Source organism: Stylophora pistillata, chromosome 1 (assembly GCF_964205215.1).
Source record: "Stylophora pistillata chromosome 1, jaStyPist1.2, whole genome shotgun sequence".
Lineage (NCBI taxonomy): Eukaryota > Metazoa > Cnidaria > Anthozoa > Scleractinia > Pocilloporidae > Stylophora > Stylophora pistillata.
The window spans coordinates 4,418,011-4,439,964 of NC_142519.1; the positions used below are offsets into that span (position 1 = coordinate 4,418,011).

Here is a 21,954-nt window from a genome sequence, read left to right on the forward strand (position 1 = left end):
CGCAATCCGCGGCTGGATGAGAGATTACTTGACTAGTTTACAGGGCAGGGAAGCCAAGGTAAGTTTTCTTGTTACCTGTCGCAGATTTCAACACCGTAATATGTGACGAGTTTGTTTACCAATCGTTGGAATGGGCAATTCTGGTTGGTGTGTTTCGAAATTCTTAAAACACTTTCGCGAGATCTACACCTGCAGAATTTCGAACACTCTAGACGGCACTGGAGATGAAGCAATCTACTCGGAAGAAACAGCAGAATTAGCGGACGAGGAGGAGATGGACGACGAATTCGACGCCGACACCAAGGGCATATGGTATTTCGTGGACTGGACTGGAGTGGACTGGACTGGACTGGACTGGCCTGGACTGGACTGGACTGGCCTGGACTGGACTAGTAAAACGAGGACTAGTAAAGCGCGGACTAGTAAAAGGAGGACTAGTAAAACGCAGAGTAGTAAAACGCCGACTAGTAAAACGCGGACTAGTAAAACGCAGACTAGTAAAACGCAGACTAGTAAAACGCGGACTAGTGAAACGCAGACTAGTAAAACGCTGACTAGTAAAACGCTGACTAGTAAAACGCGGACTAGTAAAACGCGGACAAGTAAAACGCTGACTACTAAAACGCGGACTTAACAACAACAACAACAACAACAACAACAACAACAAAAAACAATTTCATACGAAGGCGATCAAAAGACTTAATGGCGAGCCAATTCAGTGAGTGACAATCCCTGTTTGACCTTTAAGCTACAAATGGGTTTGACATGCGCCAGATGCAAACGATTTTATAAGTTTAGGCTAACAAAGAAAGAATTTTATTCAGCAGCAGTTCAAAATCTTAAAATACACTATCGTCGTAAATTTCTCATCTGGAAACTCGATTTTTCTCTTATATTAAAAATTGTTTATTTCGTCGTAAATTTCACGGCAGAAACGCAGGAATTCGATGAATAAAAGTCGCATTAAATCTCCTTGTGTCTAGGTAGAAAGAGTCCCATTGACTTCAGCTTTTTGGTGGAAGAAACACCGATTTACACACGCCATTACAGAAAACAAACAAGCAGACTGACAACTCCAAAACAGCCATTTGCATTCACCTACAATTTGACTTTCTGTGACATTTTAAAACGGAACAGAGGTAAATCTTCGAAGATTAATCGTTGTTGGAAATAAAAAATACTTTCCGAAAGATCTCTGTTTTGCTCTTTACGAGAAAATCGTCGCATGATCAATTAACTTGTGTGTATTTGTCACACCAGTACTGCTGTTTCTTCAAAAGGGTATGCTTCTTTCCTCTTTAATTGACAGGTGTCACATCGTGACAGTTACTTTTCAAAAAAATGTTTGAAAATTTGTTCGGAAGCTTTTTAACTACCTGTACAAATAAAAATGTTTCGGCCAAAGTTTTCTCTTTTATTTAAAGAGCCTGAATGATTTAGGGTTACAACTACGATTTTAATTACGGGAATATCCTCCTTGAACTTAACAACTTGATAGGGAGTGAGTTAAAAAGAAAACAAATGTTATTCAAATTAAAGAGAAAGCTTTCGCCGAAACATTTTTATTTGTATAGGTAGTTAAAAGGCTTCCGAAGAAATTTTTCAAACATTTTACGGAAAGTATTTTTTATTTCCAACGACGATTAATCTTCGAAGATTTACCTCTGTTCCGTTTAAAATGTCACGGAAAGTCAAATTGTAAGTGAATGCAAGTATGTGTTTTGGAGTTGTCAATCTGCTTGTTTGTTTTCTGTAATGGCGTGTGTAAATCGATGTTTCTTCCACCGAAAAGCTGAAGTCAATGAGACTCTTTCTACCTAGATATAAGGAGATTTAATGCGACTTTTATTCATCGAATTCCTGCGTTTCTGCTGTGAAATCTACGACGAAAGTGTATTTTAAGATTTTGAACTGCTGCTGAATAAAATTCTTTCTTTGTTAGCCTAAACTTATAAAATCGTTTGTATCTGGCGCATGTCAAACCCATTTGTAGCTTAAAGGTCAAACAGGGATTGTCACTCACTGAATTGGCTCGCCATTAAGTCTTGTGATCGCCTTCGTATGAAATTGTTTTTTTTATTGCTGTTGTTGTTGGTAAGTCTGCGTTTTTTACTAGTCAGCGTTTTACTAGTCCGCGTTTTACTAGTCCGCGTTTTACTAGTCAGCGTTTTACTAGTCCGCGTTTTACTAGTCCGCGTTTTACTAGTCCGCGTTTTACTAGTCCGCGTTTTACTAGTCCGCGTTTTACTAGTCCGCGTTTTACTAGTCCGCGTTTTACTAGTCCGCGTTTTACTAGTCCTCGTTTTACTAGTCCGCGTTTTACTAGTCCGCGTTTTACTAGTCCGCGTTTTACTAGTCCTCATTTTACTAGTCAGCGTTTAACTAGTCAGCATTCACAAAGAAAACGGGGACTGTTTTCTTGCCGTATCATAAATGTCTTTATGTAGTTGTAATTTGTCTAGAATCTTGAATCTCTTGCTCTGTAAATCTTTTTATTTTATAATATACGTATTAAAAACTGCTTCCTCGACTAGCCTTTGCTAACTGCGGGCAGTGCATTTTTTTTTGTAATATTGTAATATTGTAATATATCATTAAACTGTTAAACTGTCGTTTTATTATTTTTTTACACATATGATAAATATATGACAGATATTCTCTAATTCTGATGGTGTAAATAGTTTGTATTTAATGAAGAATATTTTGAAGATAGGCGTTTGAATAACGTAAATAAACTTAAGCACTCTAACTTGACTACCCATCCATGGTAAAGTTGAATGCAGGGTGTGCTTTATTCAGCGTTGCAAGAAAAGCACTAGCGGTTGGAATGTCCTGCACCACGGCTAAGGTGTCATCCACGTACCTTCTATAGAAATAGGGTAGTTTCTTCTCCCTTTCAAGCTTCTCCTCAACGGAACACATGAATGTATTTGCCGTGAGCGGTCCTAGTGGTGATTCCATTGCTACACTATCTATTTGTTCTTAGAGGCTACCATTAGACTGGAAAAGTTGGTGTTTTGTAGCCGCTCTTTGAAGGGCAATGAGATCATCTCGGCTCATGTTCAGGTTGTATGTCACATTGAACCAGTTCTAGTGTAAGCTTTGTTAGCAAGGATCCTTATTGTGTCTTCGAGGGGCACATTCGTGAAGAGAGAAGATACGTCATATGATATTAAAATATCACACTCACTAAAACGCATCTCCTTGATCTCATCGGCAAACTGGGAAACATCAGTTATTTTATATTTGTTAACCGAAAGCGGGTTTAGTTTCTCGTCGAGCCATTTCGCAAGAGCATAATTACATGTGTTCGTGGAAGACAAAATTGGTCGCAACGCCAATCGTTGTTTATGCGTCTTGGGCAGACCATAGAGGTGTGCCAATCTCGAGCCTTTCTGGCAAACAGAATCAGCGATGTGTTTAGGAAGAATTTTCCGAACCACGGACTCCAGATGTTTCTCTTTTCCTAGTAGAGGGTGATAACATTGGGGTGGTCTACCCCTTGTACTTGGTCTTTCCAAAGATCCATCAACCAACTGAAGAAACGGGATGATAGCGGGGCTCCCACGCGCGCTTCGCGTCAAAACGAAGGGAGGGGTGTCTCAGGCGAGTCTTGGCAAAAGCACATCTTTTATGTTATCATTACTATTACGAACTTGGGAGCTCCGCTTTTTGGCTTGGCTAAATCTATATATTATCATAATCTCGAAACCGGACAAAGGGTCAGGTGTTGTCGTCATGGACAGATCTGACTATGTACGTTTATTAAGTGTGGCGTCCATCAACGATGAAACGAAATTAAAGCCAATATCCTTGGAAAGACCAAGACCAATTTACAATCCTCAAGAAATGCGGTCGGAAGCTGGATTATTTAATCTATGAAATGCTCTTCATCAAAGACAAAACCAACACTTAACACTCAATCTGATTCCATCAAAGCAAAACTTTTTATCTGACAGTTCAAGCGCACCACGCTTGTATTTTATTCACCTATTTTATCTTTTATTCATCGTTTTTATTTCTTAATCACATGCATTGAGACCTTCACACGTACTTTTTCTATCTAATGAACTCTCAAAATGTATTTATTTGAATTTGAGAATGATGGCATGAAGCCGTCGAAACGTCAGTCTTTAATATCGCTGGTTTTTACCTCATGGTTTTTACCTTACTGTATGACGTAAGTCATGCTATGAGGTTTAGGGTTTGGGACCGAAACTCAATTAAAAATCACTCACTCGATTTGTTAGACATTAATTTATGCATTAACCCTGGATTAAACACTTTTTCTCCCCCTCCGTGACAAGTTTCCCGGTTCAAAGTCAAGGTGTACGTATATTCGGAGGGTGGCACAAAGGCGAGAATATGCCGAACTACTTGGACAGATTCATTTTGGCGTCCTGTCCTTTGAAGCGTGATTGTTTTTTTTTCATTCCAAACTTGATCAAAACATACCTTTGTGGAGCCAAACATGGAAAGGAAATATTTTACAGAATATTCGACTGGAGAGAAATGGGCGTCTGAGTCCTAAAAGTGACGATAACATGAACGATTCGTGTGTGAAGACCCAAACACCGCGAATATGAAGTGAGCTTAAGCTTACTGCAAATTGGTAAGCGTGAAACTTCGTTGATTTTATCTTGTAGCCACCGGTATTTCAACTACTTCTTCACACATTTGCAATTTAAGACAGTTTTTCTCCATCAAAACGCTTACAACAAACACAGTTGTGCCAGCACGTATTGCCACGTTCAAAAAATCTTTCCAAAGAAAGCCAGATCGCAGGTTACATGAAGGGCGGCAAAAGTTCATACCATGAGGTTGCTCTAAGGAGCCTTTGATTCTTTAAAAGTGAGCGGTAAGAAAAAACTCGTAGCTACAAAAGGTAAATAGAAAGCCCCAAAATAATGTAAATATTTCACTGTTTAAACGAAAACTGCGTATGGAGCAAGAGAAGTCTAGGCTCCATAACAAGCCGCTATTCAGGAAATGAGCCCACGGTCTTTCCTCCCCCCTTCTCCCCAGTTCTTCCTTCCCCTTCTTGAGAGGGGTGAAAGACCGAACTCTTATTAGCTTACGCTTACGACAAGTTACAATAAGAGTGGGAAAAGGAAAACCTTACTAAAACTTTTTTCATTCGAGACCTTCAACTGTACACCAATGCTCTTTCGCTCAAATTGTATTTAAAGCACGCGGTGAATTCATTGACGACGGATTGAAGTTAATGAAAATTTTTAGAGTAGTAACCTTCCATTTGTACTTTTGTATTATATCATCGTTTTTTTAAAACATCCAGCCGGTTTTCGTTATGTAGGAGTGTATTGTTAGGTGAAATTATATTGCCAAATACTGTTCTCATTCCAGTGCAAAAACGTTAGAAATTGTGCATGGCTTGAACTAAGCCAACAAGGCGACAAATCTCACTCGAAAGATCCCCTTTTTCTTACTCTGAAAATTTACGACATAAAATAGCACTTCGCCAAGTTCGATATCTGAGCACGCGTAAACTTTCGAATTTGTCTTCTTTTCGTAATCTTTCCTCTGGTACAGGCGCAGAAGGCCTATGGATATTATATAAAAAGTGCATTATATAAAAAAATGCATCGCTATATACCGTTTCAATACACCTTTTTAGTTAACTATCGTGCGAGCTGCTGTTTGTTTTGCTTGTTGACACATTTAAAGCTCAAGCTATGTTCGCGCCATCAAGATCCCTATGGAGCCTCCTTAACTTGGATTGAACAACCACGAAGGGGAATTCTCTTGTAGTCAAATCCTCTTAAGGGAGAATTTGTAATATCAGATCGAGAACCATAAAATCATGACGCAGTTCGCAGCACTAAGTTACTTTAGATAGTATCTTTTTTTCGATTAACTTACAAGTAATTAGATTCAGGTTTAATGATCATACCTGATGTCTTCCTATCACTTTTTCTTTACAGACATTTCACCATAAACCAAGTTTAGATTGAAGTTTGACACGATAACTGTTGTTATTCAGAGGGTATCCGATCAATTCGCCAGCACAACAAACTCCGTAAACCATTCAGGGCAATAGACGTCTATAGAACGAGATTACATTGGTTAAGCTTTTATCTTTCTTCGATTGGTTTGAAACCCGACCATCCTCTCCGCCAATCAGACGCAAAAGTAAAAGCCAATTAACACATGGTAAACACCACAGCGTACACTGTTAAGTTAGGAATGCACGCGGGAGGTCGCTAAGCACACAAAAGCGTAAGAGTCGCGCGAGGAAATCGCGCGAGGCGATAGCCGAGAGCGACTCTAGCTTGTTGAGTGCTTAACATACTTCCTGAGTGCATCCATAACTCAAACTGGTGTTTACCATCTGCTTTATGACATAACATTGATAAATTGTAGCAAAAGAGTTCCCTTTTATGTAACACTGAAATCTTACTTGACCAGAAAAAAAAAAGCGCGCGGAAACTAGTCTACATTTGCTCACGTCGGCAGCATACACCCATGGGCAAATAGTAGACACCAAATTGACCAATCAGAGGGCGCACTTTACTTTGGTTATGTTACAATCACGATTCGGTCACCCCCGATTCCCGCTTTTCAAGCAGTTCGCTTGGTTTACTTTGAGTTGTCATTGGCGCGTTTTCATATTCGCCTTATTTCGATTCCCTGTTGTAGCTTCTTTGGTTTTGGTTTAACGAAACTCAAAAGGTACTATTAAACAACTGCTTTACAAGATTAATATCTGAAAACTCTTGCAAATCTTGGGCGATCAAGAACGATGCAATCTGTTGTCACGGAACTATAAGGCGACCCAATACAAGACGAAGAACAATCCTTTGCCTAATATGTATTTGGATTTAGAAACCATTCGCCACCTACACTTTATATTCTAAATTGCAAATGTTTTCTCATGAAGCTGAAATGCCTAAAAACTGATCAGTTATCAGATTCTTCGCAAACGAGTACGTGTTTGCCATTGGGTCGGAAACCATGTCATTTTTCTTTTTCTATTTTTCTTTTTTTTTATAACAGTCAACGATGTCTTTGTAAAGCGCTTGAAACCTTAGGGATATAATCGCTGTAAGTGTGAATCATTTGAATTCAGTCAGAAGTGGTAGCCACTGTAACTGGAGAAATCTACACATGTCAACATAAACAACTTCACAGTGAAAGTTATAATCATCATCCATCACACTGTTTTACTTCCAAATCCTCATTTGTCATCTCTGAGGAAAGTTCCGCTTGGGGCTGCCACTTTACATGTCGTCAGCAACCACAGGATACCCACACTCGATCAAGACGTCGTAAAGACTGCCCACATTTATGTGTCGCTGGTTAGCAAGAAAAGCCAGGGCAGCATCTAATGGGTTCAGCGTTCGGTTGTCAAGGAAACGAATCTTTCTGGGAGTCAGTCCCAGTTTCTCAGCGACCACTTTCCACTCATCGCCGCCTGAAAGAGAAAACGAAACCTTTCTGCTTGGTTTTGAAGACATTTCAAAACTGTTAGAGGACATTTTTCCTTTGACTAAAATGTGAAAATTGAAAAAGGCAACTACCTCATGTGGATATGAATTTTGCATAGCAAAAAACATAGGTATTTCCCAGTTCACATGAATATTCGATCCATGAAATCTTAAATAATAATTGCATCAGTGACACTGTGTATCTTGATGAATTTAAATTTATTCTGCTTTCCCCTAATCACGTTAAAAAAAACCTCAAAAATGGATAAGAGAACACGATGCCTAATTTCAAATACATGTCACTTACCACTTAATTCTATGGTAAGATTTTTCATCTGAGTAACGGGAACATTCCGCACGTCAAGCTTTTCAGGTAGTCTGGGACCTGACGAAAGATGAACACTGACAGTGAAACAAAAATCGAAACAAAGACAATAATAACGAATAAAAATCATTATTTAAACAAACATAACAACAGCTTTAAATTCAAAAGGTGCACAGCTTTGTCGTTGAATTAAGAGAGACGTTATTGTATTCGTTTTGTCAGGAGACGAAGGATTGAACCTCGAACCTTGGAATTTCGCACTCTGATGCTCTGGTGTAGAGTTACAGAAAAGTAGCTGCTGAGCCACACCCTGTGACCATATATACATATTGCAATACTTTTTGGTGCCACTACCACGTTGTAACTAAGGAAAAAAAGATGTTTGAATCTCAGCATCTGGATAAATAAAGTATTCAATAAATCACACCGCCACAAATGACTCAAGAGAACATGCTTCGTAACTCTCAAACTGACCAGTAGTACCAGCTGGTGCGATTTCTCTCAGATGATTCACCACATCAAACCTGTTGGAACTTTTAGCCTTTCTCGCCAGACATCGAATCATTCTCTTGGTCTCAGGCTCCGGGTGTTCCAGAGAGGCACGGCTCACCTGTAGTTCCTCAATTAATTGCCCTACAATCTCCTTGGGGTCACATGTTCGAGATAAAAGTGATTCCACAACCTTCTCAGGCAGTGCTAATGATTTCTCGTCATTTTCTACAAGGAGGAAAAAATTCTTAATCAGCAAACCATTCGGTGGAGTGAAATTAGAGAAGTGATGATAGGGTTTTCAGAATCAGAGGGTCGGTATATCCAACACTATGATCACGGATACACAAACGATTTTCAAGTTTGAAAAATATAGGTAGGCTCCTTACGTAAAGTTCACCGACCTTGAATTGTTCGAAGCAACCGCTATGAGAAGGTTAAGTTTTTGTATGAGTTAAACCAAGTGTTCATCAGTTTTCAACAAACATTCCCGCGAAACGCTTTGGAATCAATTGCTTTCTTGTAGTGTTAATTTAACATCTTGGTGTACTTGTTGTTTCTCAAAACAACAATTACAATAATACACCAGACTGATATAGGAATAAAAATCAGCTAACAAATAAAATGAGGAGGAAATTAAAACCATTTGCTAAACAAAACCTTAACGTGGCATATAAAAAGCCAAGGTTTGAATCTCGAGGCGGTTTTAGGAAAATGATTTCGATTTCGAACTTCAATGTTGTCTTAAAAAACCGAGGCAGAATGACAAAACACTGATCCGGACTGCCTCCTGCGGTGGGACGGAAGCTGAAACTTACCTCCCAAGTGAACACTTCCAAGTTCATCAATCGCAACCTGTTACAAAAAAAATCGAGAAGGGACAACGTTCAATATAAAGATCGTCTTTCTTTGTAGAGGACAATGTGATCCCTCCAAAGCAGCAAGAAACAACTCAGTTGAACATAGTGTAGCTATGTATATGTGCACGATCCTTCGCAGTAAAGCACTATTTAAGCAATAGTGAAGATCAGACCTGAAAAAAATTCAGGCCTGTACGGGATTCGAACCACTGACCTCTGCGATACTAGTGCAGCGCTCTACCAATTGAGCTAACAAGCCAACTGGGAGCAGGCCATCAAATTAATTCGACATAAACCCGTAGATGATAAATCAAACAACAAACATATGAAATACATATATATGAACTGCGGTTTTGAAACGTATATGTGCACGATCCTTCGCAGTAAAGCACTATTTAAGCAATAGTGAAGATCAGACCTGAAAAAAATTCAGGCCTGTACGGGATTCGAACCACTGACCTCTGCGATACTAGTGCAGCGCTCTACCAATTGAGCTAACAAGCCAACTGGGAGCAGGCCATCAAATTAATTCGACATAAACCCGTAGATGATAAATCAAACAACAAACATATGAAATACATATATATGAACTGCGGTTTTGAAACGTATATGTGCACGATCCTTCGCAGTAAAGCACTATTTAAGCAATAGTGAAGATCAGACCTGAAAAAAATTCAGGCCTGTACGGGATTCGAACCACTGACCTCTGCGATACTAGTGCAGCGCTCTACCAATTGAGCTAACAAGCCAACTGGGAGCAGGCCATCAAATTAATTCGACATAAACCCGTAGATGATAAATCAAACAACAAACATATGAAATACATATATATGAACTGCGGTTTTGAAACGTATATGTGCACGATCCTTCGCAGTAAAGCACTATTTAAGCAATAATGAAGATCAGACCTGAAAAAAATTCAGGCCTGTACGGGATTCGAACCACTGACCTCTGCGTATGAACATACATATATGTATATGTATTTCATATGTTTGTTGTTTGATTTATCATCTACGGGTTTATGTCGAATTAATTTGATGGCCTGCTCCCAGTTGGCTTGTTAGCTCAATTGGTAGAGCGCTGCACTAGTATCGCAGAGGTCAGTGGTTCGAATCCCGTACTGGCCTGAATTTTTTTCAGGTCTGATCTTCACTATTGCTTAAATAGTGCTTTACTGCGAAGGATCGTGCACATATACGTTTCAAAACCGCAGTTCATATATATGTATTTCATATAGTGTAGCTATCCTTACAAATAACTGATCAATATTAGCATCTGAACGACGATGCACCCACCCCTCCCCCCTCCCCAGACCCAACATTAACCTCAACTTGTTATTAGTTGACTTTTGTTGGAATATGGGAGGGGTGGGTGCGCTGTTGGTCAACTATTGACTGATCCATTCTCGCGAATGGAGAGTTTCGGCGCAGTGTAACATAGAAGCTAAAGGTAATTACTTGGTATAAATCACGAGTCTTAGGTATAGCTCACCTGTTTCTCTACTTGTGCAAGCCATGGCGCCAACTGGCTGACGTGAACTTTGTTATTCAGAGCAACAGCAGACTTTGTGCAAACAGCGATATGCTTTTCACCACGTAGCTGCGATTCTGACCAGAAATGCAGACACTCCTCCTGAGTGCAACCTTGGGCCCGATGAATGCGGCAGAAGTTTATTGCACCTCCTTGACAACAGATTGAGCATAGAACACACGAGTCATACTTCATATTCTTCAACCAACAGAATTCCTTGCGCATTGATTCGAGAATGAACACCACCTGCCTATGCACATCACGAGCGAAAATCACATCAAAGTTGTCATGCCTCAAGTTGGTAGACAAGTTCATTCTTGACTGCAAACAGTCTGCCAATCCAAAATTATCTTTCGCTCTGTGATAAACGATCTCCACAGAAGAGGAATGGCAAAGAAGGATTACAGAGCACTCTTCCTCTCCACCTTTATAGAATCTGGCAAAATTGTGATACAGCTGTGGATTATCTGCACTCCATAATCCATCTTTACCCCACTGAAAGAACTGCAACACCAAGCGAGGGAACAATCCTGGCGGGACCTGACCAGATTCAAATTTAATGAAGAGAGAGGGAATTTGCGCAGATGCGATCAGTTTGAGGATGGCATCTGGTGGATGGGGCATTAACATGGATGGAACCAGATATTGCTTCCCACAGGCAGCACCTGACGAGGGCCACAGACAAAGCAGACTGAATTTCTCCATGAGAGCAACAAGGCTCTCTGCTGTTTCTTTTTCATCAAACAAAGAACCCCAAAGATGTTTCAAAAGTTTTTCTTCTAGGATTCCTGTTGTCTCGAGTTGAAACCATAGCTCCTTGAACTGCTCCTCCTGATTGCTATACGGTTTAATGGTGATGACCCTCTTAAACACACTAATTAACCACTGAGGATCCAAAATCACCATTTTATTCAACTCTAGCGTGTCATCAAAATGGATCAAAATCCTCTGGTCGTGGAAAAAGTTCAATACTGTCTGGAACTCTTTATCATCGACAACTTGGCATACGTGCTTGGCGATTTGCCTTGCATCTTCCAGTATTATCCACTTGTGATTTTGTTCGTTAACGAATTTCACCGCCTTCTCAAAGTTCAACCACTTGATTGGAATGGCTTCTTTCATTTGTGGCAACTCCTTGGCAACAGCAAGTACTTCCTTTCTCAAACGTGTGACTTCTGGGCACTCAGTTTTAAGACCTGATTTAGTGTTATCCACAGCAAACACACTGTCAAATAAGTGGGTTCTGTAAGGCTTGGCTTGTAAAGAACAAAAAATCTCTTGGGCAAATGCGCTAGGATTTCTGCCACCATGGGGACCGTCAGCATGGGTGCACACCAAGAATACAGGGGGCAGTTTCTCTGGCAAAACCCCACACTGAGAGTTGACTTCGTCATTCTCAGTTATGCCTCCAAAGGACGCCACGGAAGTCATCCAAAAATCTAAATAATCCAAATTGGTTTTTGCTCCAAACCCGTCCTCGTATTTCCTGAAAGTTCCTTGCCTCACAACTGGTTTGGCTACTTGGTGTGGATCACGGCTGAGGTCATAAACCAGAAGATACATCGCTCTAACAGTGAGGAAGATTGGGTGCGTTACATAGTAGACTGACTGTCCTCCAAAATCCCATAACACCGAATAGATTTCCTCTTCCTCCTCTTCATCTTCAACACCTTTTTGTAACCTTTCAATCAAGGTCACTATTTCCTCTGGTTTAAGGGGTTCGACGAGAGGAACTGAGTTCTTTTTCTGCCTGTGTGCTGGGTTAGGTTCATCGCAGACAGATACGTTCGTGCCATCTTTGTTATTGCTATCTTCAATGCTGGGTGTCTGAGTAGGGTCTGCGTCTTTTGATATCTCGTTACCGTCTGGATTCGTCACGACACCAGAGAGCTCAAAAAGACTTCGTGTACCTGCTGAAGGAACACGTGAAGGCACTGAGGCAGAATCTTCGTTTATTTCAGTAGTGTCAAGCAGAGGGGCATTTCTCGACTCAGCAGACTCTTTAACATCTTCCACACTGTTGTCGGTTTTGTCTTGCCGCAACATCTCTGCAGCGAGGCGTCCTGCATGGTGTTCACAAGACAGTGCAGAGACAGAATCGGTTACTTCACTCCTCAATCCAGTTGTCCAAAGTTCAGTTGACACTTTGAAATGCGATGGGTCTACATCAATTCCTACCGTGCTATCTTCCCGCCGATTGAAACGTTTCCCCATCAGTGAATTTTTCAAGCTGGTCTTTCCTGAATAATCCTGACCAATCAACATAATCGGCACTCTTCTCACGCAGGTCTTCCCCTCTCTTAGGGCCTTGTTGTAGGCTTGCAAAGCAAGGCGTCCACGCGCTTGGATTTCTAGAGGAGCCACTACAAAAACAAACGGTGAAAACTCTTCTACATTTGAAATGGAAAGCACAGTAGTATAATGGTTACATGGTCCAAATTAACTTTTTAACTCGGACACAAAGTGGCTATTTGACAATATGTGTTTCGATCAACAAGTGAAAAATTTTGGACGCAAAAATCGGACTCCAACTCGCACAGTTTTTCGGCTTCTAGCGACACACCAAAACTCGAAGTTTCAAAGATTTTTCTCGGCTTTAAAAGATATTATTCCTGCCCGTGATCGATGACCAGTTTCAAGAGTGCGACCAGCAAACTGAAGGAAATTTTGTTCCTTGAGCGGTGATTTACATGAGGAGCATTGACAAAACTTCAAGTTAGTCACCCACTGGTGATCAGCGCTACATATAAGCTGGTCGCCAAAAGTCAATTTTCAGTCCTCCTAGCGATCAGCTGTTGCCAATCTTTGGACTCCGGGTTAAATTATCGTGATTTTTTTTGGGAAAAAACAAATCAAAACTTACATCTTCACCTATATGTAAATGATGCGGAAGCTATAGCTTCAGTTGGGGCAGTTCAAATTGCTCGTGTGCAAGAACTTTGGAATTATCTACCATGCTCGTTGTAGCCTCTCGGTCAGTTCCAGTACGGCAAGTTACGCCTGAAAAGTGAACTTCTCTTAACGAAAATCACATCACTTCCTTAAGGCTTATGTTTAATCGAAAAAAGTTAGCTGAAACAAACAAGAACCTGCCATAACAAGCAGAATCAAGGTGCGGTAGAATTCCTTGTTCATAGTTCGTGGAAAAAGTATTTGCTTCAACCTTTTCCTAAAATGTAAAAGAAAATTATTCACTCACCATTCTCCACTTCTCTCTGCCCTTCAGTTGGGTGATGCTGCTTAGCTTCCTCACCTCTGTGAAAAAAAAAAGAAAAAACATTGATTCATAAAACTCTAATCTAATCTACATTTCAAGGTCAACATACATTCGTCAAGTTCCCTAAAATGGAATTTATTTAATAATAAGAAATAAATTGAAAGCGATGATTTTATCAGGGTAAAAGTTTGTGGTACATTTTTTTTGTACAAGAAACGCACAGCCTTGAATTTCTTGTTTACCATTAATTTGTATTGTGTGTCGTGATAAAACTGCCACGATTATTCTTGGTAAGTACTGTTCGGTTGGGAAGTGGACAAAAAAGTGGCTATAGTGCAGGTAACCATATGACATAATGTGACCCTAAACAGAGACTAACAAAGAAACGTTTAGTTGCAATTACGATAGGTAATGTTAGTATATCATGTCATTTACGTGTGGCACATGTACAGTATTCAAAAAAAGAGAAAGTTAGAAATATCACATCGCTTTATTATGCTGGGATTTACTTTCAGTTTTTCATACATGCTTTTTAATGTACCTATCAAGTTTATTGAAATTTCAAAGAGGTCTGGTTTTCTTGCACCAAAAAGTAGATGCCTGAAAATGATGAAACCAAACAACATGCCAAGTACTGACCTATTTGATCCATCATGAAGCAAGTTAGGTTGCTGGTCTTGGTCTGCTGCTCTCACAACAGTGCTCAGCAAGTACTCAAAATCTTTCTGTACCTTCTCTAATCTCTGTTTAATTGTTCCATTCTCTTCACTCAAGACAGAAGTTAGCAATGAACAAAGGTTAAGTGCCAAAGGAAGAATACCTTCCAGCTTTTCAATTTGGTCTGTGTGTGCAAACATAACAACTGGAAGTTTGTCACGAAAGTGTCCACTGTGGGAGTTTTCCATGCACAATGTTACAGCCTTCTCAAGGAAAGAAAGAGTTTTCCGTGTCCATTCATTTATTGATTCAGAGCATCTAATGCTTTTTAGATACTGAACCTTGGCCAGGTGAATGTACAACCGAAGTTTGGGTTTAAAATAACCCACTTGTTCCTCGTGTATGGACAGAGACTTTTCAAGAAAGCTGGCAGCATTTTCAACATTTCCTAATTCATAATGAATGCAGCCTAGTTCAAAGTACAAGTCCGCAAGGAACCTCCTTGAAGAATCAACTGTTGTATTTTGTTCCATCTCCTTCAAAGCTTTATTTTGAACCTCAAGTGCTTTTTCAAAGTCTTCCATTCTTCTATGCAAATAACCTTGCCAGTGATGGCAAATGGCAGATGACATCTCATTGTTTCCCACCATAATCTTAAACTTGAAAGCTCTCCGAAAAGACACCATAGCTTCTGAAAAGTGTCCGAGGTGACTATCAATGACACCAACTCGAAAATGACACTGTCCTAAGAAAGATGAACTGGTGGAGAGTCCATGGGTATTAAGTCCTTTGATGGCATTTTCCAGGGCATTCTTGGCTTCAAGAAAATCCTCTTTTCCATACAGGAACATCCCATAATCAAACCAAGTTTCATATGAATCAATTTTCAGCAGATGTTGGAGTTGTAAAATAAGTTGACAAGTCTCAATGTAAAATTGTGGATTACCATCCTGATAACTTTGCTCCACCATAAGCTTCAATGAATTTGAAAAGTTTACCTTTCTCTTTCTAGATTGAGCAAAGTGTTCCTGGCTCTCCATTCTAGCAGAGCGAAGCATGTCCTAACACCACAAATAAATAAAAAAAATAAATTAAAAAATAAATAACACAAATAAATAGATAAAAATGAATAAATGAGATAAAAACATTGTTAACTTTTTAAAGAAGTGGATTTCTTGATGCTACATGTATTTCACTCTTATTACCCTCACATCCATCTGTAAATTCTCCAAAGTCTTATAAATATTAATTTCCTTTAGAACATGTAAGAAGAATTTTTCTAACAATCAAGAGCTTCTTGAGTCTGATAATTTTCTTCATTCTCATGACTTTAATACTTGATTTGAGGGAGAAACCATTAGGAGAAATTAGAAAGTTATCAGTTTTAGGGATTAAGCTTTTGGCAACAAAAACTCATACCAGTACAGTGAGCTAACATCTTAAACTGAGAACCAACAGCACACCATCTATTATTTTTTTTTTCAAAATCTGTCTTCCTTTTTTCTGTTCTTCAATCTGCTGGTACATCTGAACCCTAACCCTGACAACTGGCTCAAAACTATGGACTCAAAAGAACTTGTTGGCGCTGTACTGCTGGACCTTAGTAAAGCTTTTGATCTGGTAGTTCACAGCTTACTTTTATCAAAAATCAGTATGTACCACACTGATAATACATCTCTGCGGTGATTTGAGTCTTACCTACACGATCGAATGCAGCGATGTTGTATCAATGGATCACTGTCTGATGCACTAACGATTACTAGAGGTGTTCCACAAGGTTATATTTTGGGTCCCATCCTTTTCTTGTTGTATATCAATGACCTTCCACTTGCAATACCTGATTGCAATGTGGATATTTACGCAGATGACACTACACTAGGGATAGCTAATTCTAATCCCTTGCATATCCAACATGGACTTCAGGGAAGTCTCAACAAAGCAAATCACTGGTTCTTGCAAAACAAGATGGTCTCAAATGCAAAGAAAACAAAACAGCTACTAGTTGGAACCAAGCAAAACCTTTCCCACTGCACAAACCCATCAATTAGCCTTTCGTTGTGAGGCAATGAAATCTAAGAGGCCGTAAACGAAAAGCTGATTGGTGTGAAGATTGACAAGCATCTTAATTGGTATAGCCATACAGATTACATGATCACTAAATTAAATTCTAGGGTAAATCTTCTTAAAAGAGCCAGAAAGTACCTGAATCTATCAATTAGGATTTTGCTATACAACACTTTTATTAAACCAATCTTTGAATATTGTTGTTCAGTGTGGGGAAACACTAAAATCGATAATTTACAAAGGCTCCTTAGAATTCAGAAACGTTGTGCCAGAGTAATTTTAAATGCAGGTACTGAAAGAACAGTTGGCCTTTTTAAGAGATTAGCTTGGATCTCCATTAGTAACATAATAGAGCATAGGAAATTGTGTATTATGCGTAACATTGTCCGTGGGAAATGTCCTGATTATTTTAATCATTATATTCGTTGTGTTAAAAATAGACATAATTACACAATTCGGGCGTCAACTAATTTGGACTTATCCACACCATTTTTTAGCACAATGACCAGCAAGTGTTCATTTCTTGCAAGTGGCACTAGATTATGGAACAACCAAGACAGTTCTACAAGGGGTCTCACTTCCCTTTGTAAACTTAGAAATCAACTATACAAGAAATATATGGTTCGGAACTCTAGAGTGGATAATTTTACCATAAGCAGAAGTTTTTAATTTTTAATTGTATTTTTCTTCGTATTTTTGCCATTTATGTCATGTTCAATTTGAATTATTTGTTTCAATTGTTTGCATGGACCACAGTGAGAACTACTGGCTCTACCAGTAATTGTGTTATCCAATAAAGTCATTATCATATCTAACACTTAACCCTAGCCCTAGATCTAATCCTCTGATTGACTAACTGACAGAATCAGGCTAATTGCAGTGAAGATCTTGCTCTCTCAGATTGTTATACCCTTATCTTGGCAAAACCCAATATCTCTATCACTGTTATCAATAAAAACAAGAGTTAGTTACCCCATAGCAAGTGAAAAAAATATTGTAGTGCAAAATTACCCAGGTTAAAAAATTGTACTTATAGTGAACAATTAAATTTACCTTAGAATAAAAATTACCTGCAACAGCTATCCAACAAATTACAGTGGAATCCCGATTTCTCGAACCTCTGGGGGAAACGCAAATTGGTTCGAGAAATCGGGGGTGAAATTACTAGTGAAGTAAATCCAAGGGAAACAAGGTTTGGTTCGAGATATCGGTAGGTTCGAGAAACCGAGGGTTCGAGAAATCGGGATTCCACTGTAGTTAATTTTTTTTACAACGTACTGCACGCTATTAGGCCCCCATCTTACTCATTATCTATCAGAGAACAGATAGTGAGAGGTAGTCAGCCAAGTTGCAATATTTGTGATCCAACACTAATAAAATTATACTAAATATAAATAACTAAACTTACCGTCCCACCATTAGCTTTCAACCAGGATCCAACATGGCGGCAAAAATAGTTTGTTATCGATTCCACAACATTCTCCACTGCTACAACACCTAAATGCTCATTTGACTCACAGTAAGCAGCTAACGAAGCCCCAAAACCAAGGAATGCTGCTACAGTTCCTAAATGCTGTTTCTCTTTGAAGATCAAGTTACCCATTTCACTGACCACTGTGGTTAGGCTTTCAAGGGAGATTCGAAAATTCCTCTTGTAAGCGGCGTCGGAAAATAATTGTGAATGTTCCATAACAATGCGATCCGCTGCAGCCGTACTAAAAACTGCTCTGATTTTTCGATTCCCATCTGCTATGTCCTCTCCAAGAAACTTGATTATCAAACCTGCACACTGCGAGGGACAACTATTGGCTTCTCCTGGGTAACCATTTCGGAGAATGGAGGAAAAGCGCCGCTGTAGAATCTTGTGACGAGTATAACTATGTACTATATCAAATATTACTGGATAAAAGTCTGTTTCTGACATTTTGTATTCAGTTTAACCTCAAGATTGGTTAGGAACTTCCGTGTACTGTCCATTCTCGGCCATTCTCGAAGTTGCGATTCATCGTATGTTGATACACTTTGTGATCACTACACGACGGCTTCAAAACAAATTACCTCGAGCGCGCGCGCGTGCGTCAGTAATGAAAAGGCTGGCAGATCTATGATGGAAAATGTAATTTTGTTATCATTAAGGCCTGGTTCACACGCTACTCCACTCACGTGCCGAACCTAATTGATGAATTAAGTCCAGAAAAAGAGCGGCGTCTGAATCACTTTCGTGCTACGAAAATGAAGACCCTTTATTGAAAGCAGAAAATCCTTTGAAAGTACGATTGTAGACCTACCCCGAGCACTAGTCATTGTTATTTCAGCTTTTGATATGTTAAGACAGTTCGAGCGTCGTTTTCCTTGTTCTTTCTTCAGCCACCACTGCTTTCGGCTCTTCGATTTGTTTTTCTATGCAATGAGTCCAAATTTGGAACAGACATCCCCATCGAAGGAGTGATCGGAATATTTTAAGGTTAAGCAGGCTTTATTCGGGCTTTTAAGAAAGAGTCCTCGTTTTCGTACTACGAAAACGAAGACCCTGCATTAGCAAAAAGGATTGCTTACTTTTTAACGAGAATTTTCCAACAGAGAAAGCTTAACGACCGTCAGAATCTATTTTAGCTACGAAATACAGTAGAAATCGATTGTTTATTGACAGAACCCAAGAGTCATTTTTCCTGTACAGAACGCGTTCTCTGTTACTATAAATCGAAGGCGGCTGGTGTTGGTATTCTGCCTGCTGTTCCAGATTAATAATATGTGTGGTAAGTTTACCCGAGGAAACCCTCGAGAATATCAACATCAAATTGGCTCGCTAGCGAAACAGAACACTGACAGGACGGGCAGTATAATAATGGAAAGAAACGCTTGAAGTGTAATCTATTATATTACTAAGCGTTGTTACTGTTTAATGTGCGTTTAACTTGTAATTTCTACGGTTTTCTGTTTACAGGGTCTTCGTTTTCGTACTACGAAAACGAAGACCGGGTCTTAGGTCTTCGTTTCCGAGGGTCTTCGTTTTCGTAATACCCGGACGGATGGTGGAGAGCGAGATCCGCACAGAGCATTTATCGAATACGTTGGTCACCGTCCGAAGGGTGATAACGTCCCTGAAAATTTCTACCTGAGTCCAGTTGAGAGCCCAAAATGCAATGTCTGGTACAAGATTGTTCCAATTGGTAGAAATGTATTGGCAAAACAAATGCAGAGTATAGCGTCCATCGCCTTCCGACGGCAAATTCACAAATTTGAGTAGTCGCAAAACAGTCATCCGAGCGCTCCGTGATGATTTCAACCCACAGGAGATATCAGAGGTCACTGGCCACGCCAATCCGGAATCCATTTCCAGCTACAGCCATGATCCTCTGGAAAAACAGCGGCGAATGTCGAATAATATAAGCTGGCCGGTTTCAACCCAAGCACGACAACTACCAACGGCTAGTCAAGTAATGCTTTACGGGAGATTGTTCTCAATAGCTCAGCCACGCCAAGTAACACAGCAGCTACTAGTGACCATGACAGCAATGCCAGTCGTTCTAGTTACCTGATGGCAGGAGCAGTTTGTGGGATGTTTACTGGAGTAACTTTTAACAATTCTCCAGTAAATATTTCCATAAACTTTCAGTCCAGCATGACACCAACGAGCGACTCCCTGCAATGAAAGAAAAACTTAACCTTTTTTAAACTCTTTTTCGTCAGAGTCTACCGAGAAATTCCAGTCTTAATCATTATATTTTGAATACACTTTTTTTTATACCGGAGCGCTTGAAATTTTCATTTCGCTTGAGGATTTGACCATTCACTTGTTGATTGTCGGCGCCACATTTTGCCAAGTTGAGCGGTAGCAGGCAAATCTCTGTCTTAAACACGAAGGCGCGCTATATAAGGAAGTCTTCCTTGAGAAGACCTAGGCTCATTTGTTACACACCGTTGACGTGTGCGGTTCAAATTTAAATGCTGGTAAACGAACAAAAGGAGCTAATGAGATATCGATAGGGTCTAAAAGTACTTACGAGTGACCACGAGTGACCACGAGGGACCACCAGTGACCATAAGTGAGATTAAATCAAAATATCTCAGTTTTCTTACTGTGACGTCATTACGAAATCATTTTCACTTAATTTCATGAAATAATGACTTACTCACGAAAACTGAAGTTATTCACTGTATAAATGCATAGCGGACGATTTGAAAAACATGAAAAACAGATGCGATAAAAAAACTTGCAGTGTGGACTACACATTACAGATTGCACAGTTACGATAGGTTGAAAACAAAAACGATTTTAAGAATAGTCATAAATATCACATGACCATTTTATTTGGCTCTATTTTAACAACCCAATGTTGTCAATGATGAACCCTTCACTTTGGAAAATTCCATTCAACTTTTCAATATACTGCCGACGAGAGGTCTGGAGAAGTACTTCATTGGGTTTTGCGTCGTAAACTCACTACTCCTAGCGTCAAAGTAATAATCCGGCTATTTTCTTAGCTTATATATCGCTTGGGTCGCAAACAATTCGTATGAATATATGTTTATCATGACAACTTTTTATTACATCTAACCTCTTCGTATAATTCCAAAAATAGTATACAACAATAACCATGGGAACTAGGCAGCTAGACACCATGGGGGGACATTTTGGGCGTTTCCGCGCGCTTTAGAATGGATTTGCGCGTTTCTTGTCAAGTTCGGTCATGGCTGACTTATTAAAAAAGAAGCGTAAAGATATTTCCCCCAAAAAGGAAATTCTTGGAAAAGAGAAAGATCTAAGGGATGTAATCGTTCAAAGCGAAGACGAGGATAAAGTTGTCGTGGTAATATAATAAAATATCATAAACTATACGTTTTGCTTTAGTTATGGTTTTTTAAATATATTTTTTGGACTTTTTTTCAATTATCAGACGTATGCCGCGGAAAATATTCATTCAGTAGTCTCCTTTCTAATAGGTATTTGATGAAATGATGGGAATTTGACTGCGTAATGACGTCATAGTAACAAAACTGAGATATTTTGATTTAATCTCACTCGTGGTCACTCGTGGTCTCTCGTGGTCACTCATGGTCACCCGTGGTCACTCGTGGTCACTCGTAAGTACTTTTAGACCCTAAAATTATTTCTTCCGATTCTATAACACTTCTTCATTATTTCTTCCGATTCTATAACACTTTTCGTAGATACAACTCGATGCAGTGATGATTTGTAAATAAAGAGTTTGAGTCAAAAGGTCAGAAGTGCGCCGTTTCGCAGATTACAGATATGTAAATCTGTAATTTGCGAAACGAGCTCTTTGAAGACTCTAACGATATGTAACTTATGTCTTCCGATTCTATAACCCCTTTCGTAGATAAAAATCGACGCAGTGATGAATT

At 39.5% G+C, this 21,954-nt stretch overlaps 1 protein-coding gene and 1 long non-coding RNA gene across 5 annotated transcripts in view; both read right to left on the bottom strand.

The window, feature by feature from the left end:
- The window catches only part of LOC148740922 (uncharacterized), a 178,860-nt gene that overhangs the window by 25,792 nt on the left and 131,114 nt on the right, over positions 1–21,954 (bottom strand). The window lies entirely within an intron of this gene.
- LOC148740925 (uncharacterized) lies at positions 5,845–20,480 on the bottom strand. 4 transcript variants are annotated; one of them, XM_088754090.1, is made up of 9 exons: positions 20,336–20,480; positions 17,996–20,230; positions 14,506–15,584; positions 13,849–13,904; positions 10,611–13,012; positions 9,078–9,114; positions 8,245–8,487; positions 7,753–7,830; positions 5,845–7,432 (listed from the first exon to the last, which is right to left on the bottom strand). In XM_088754090.1, exons 2-9 carry the CDS (start codon positions 18,509–18,511, stop codon positions 7,239–7,241), a joined length of 4,605 nt encoding a protein of 1,534 aa, XP_088610216.1. In that variant the 5' UTR covers positions 18,512–20,230; positions 20,336–20,480; the 3' UTR covers positions 5,845–7,238. The 4 variants fall into 4 exon arrangements, 2 of the variants coding, with proteins under 2 accessions (XP_088610216.1, XP_088610223.1); XR_015998967.1 differs by lacking the exon at positions 20,336–20,480 and having other exon boundaries at positions 7,295–7,432; positions 8,295–8,487; positions 17,996–18,628; XM_088754097.1 differs by lacking the exon at positions 20,336–20,480 and having other exon boundaries at positions 7,295–7,432; positions 8,381–8,487; positions 17,996–18,629.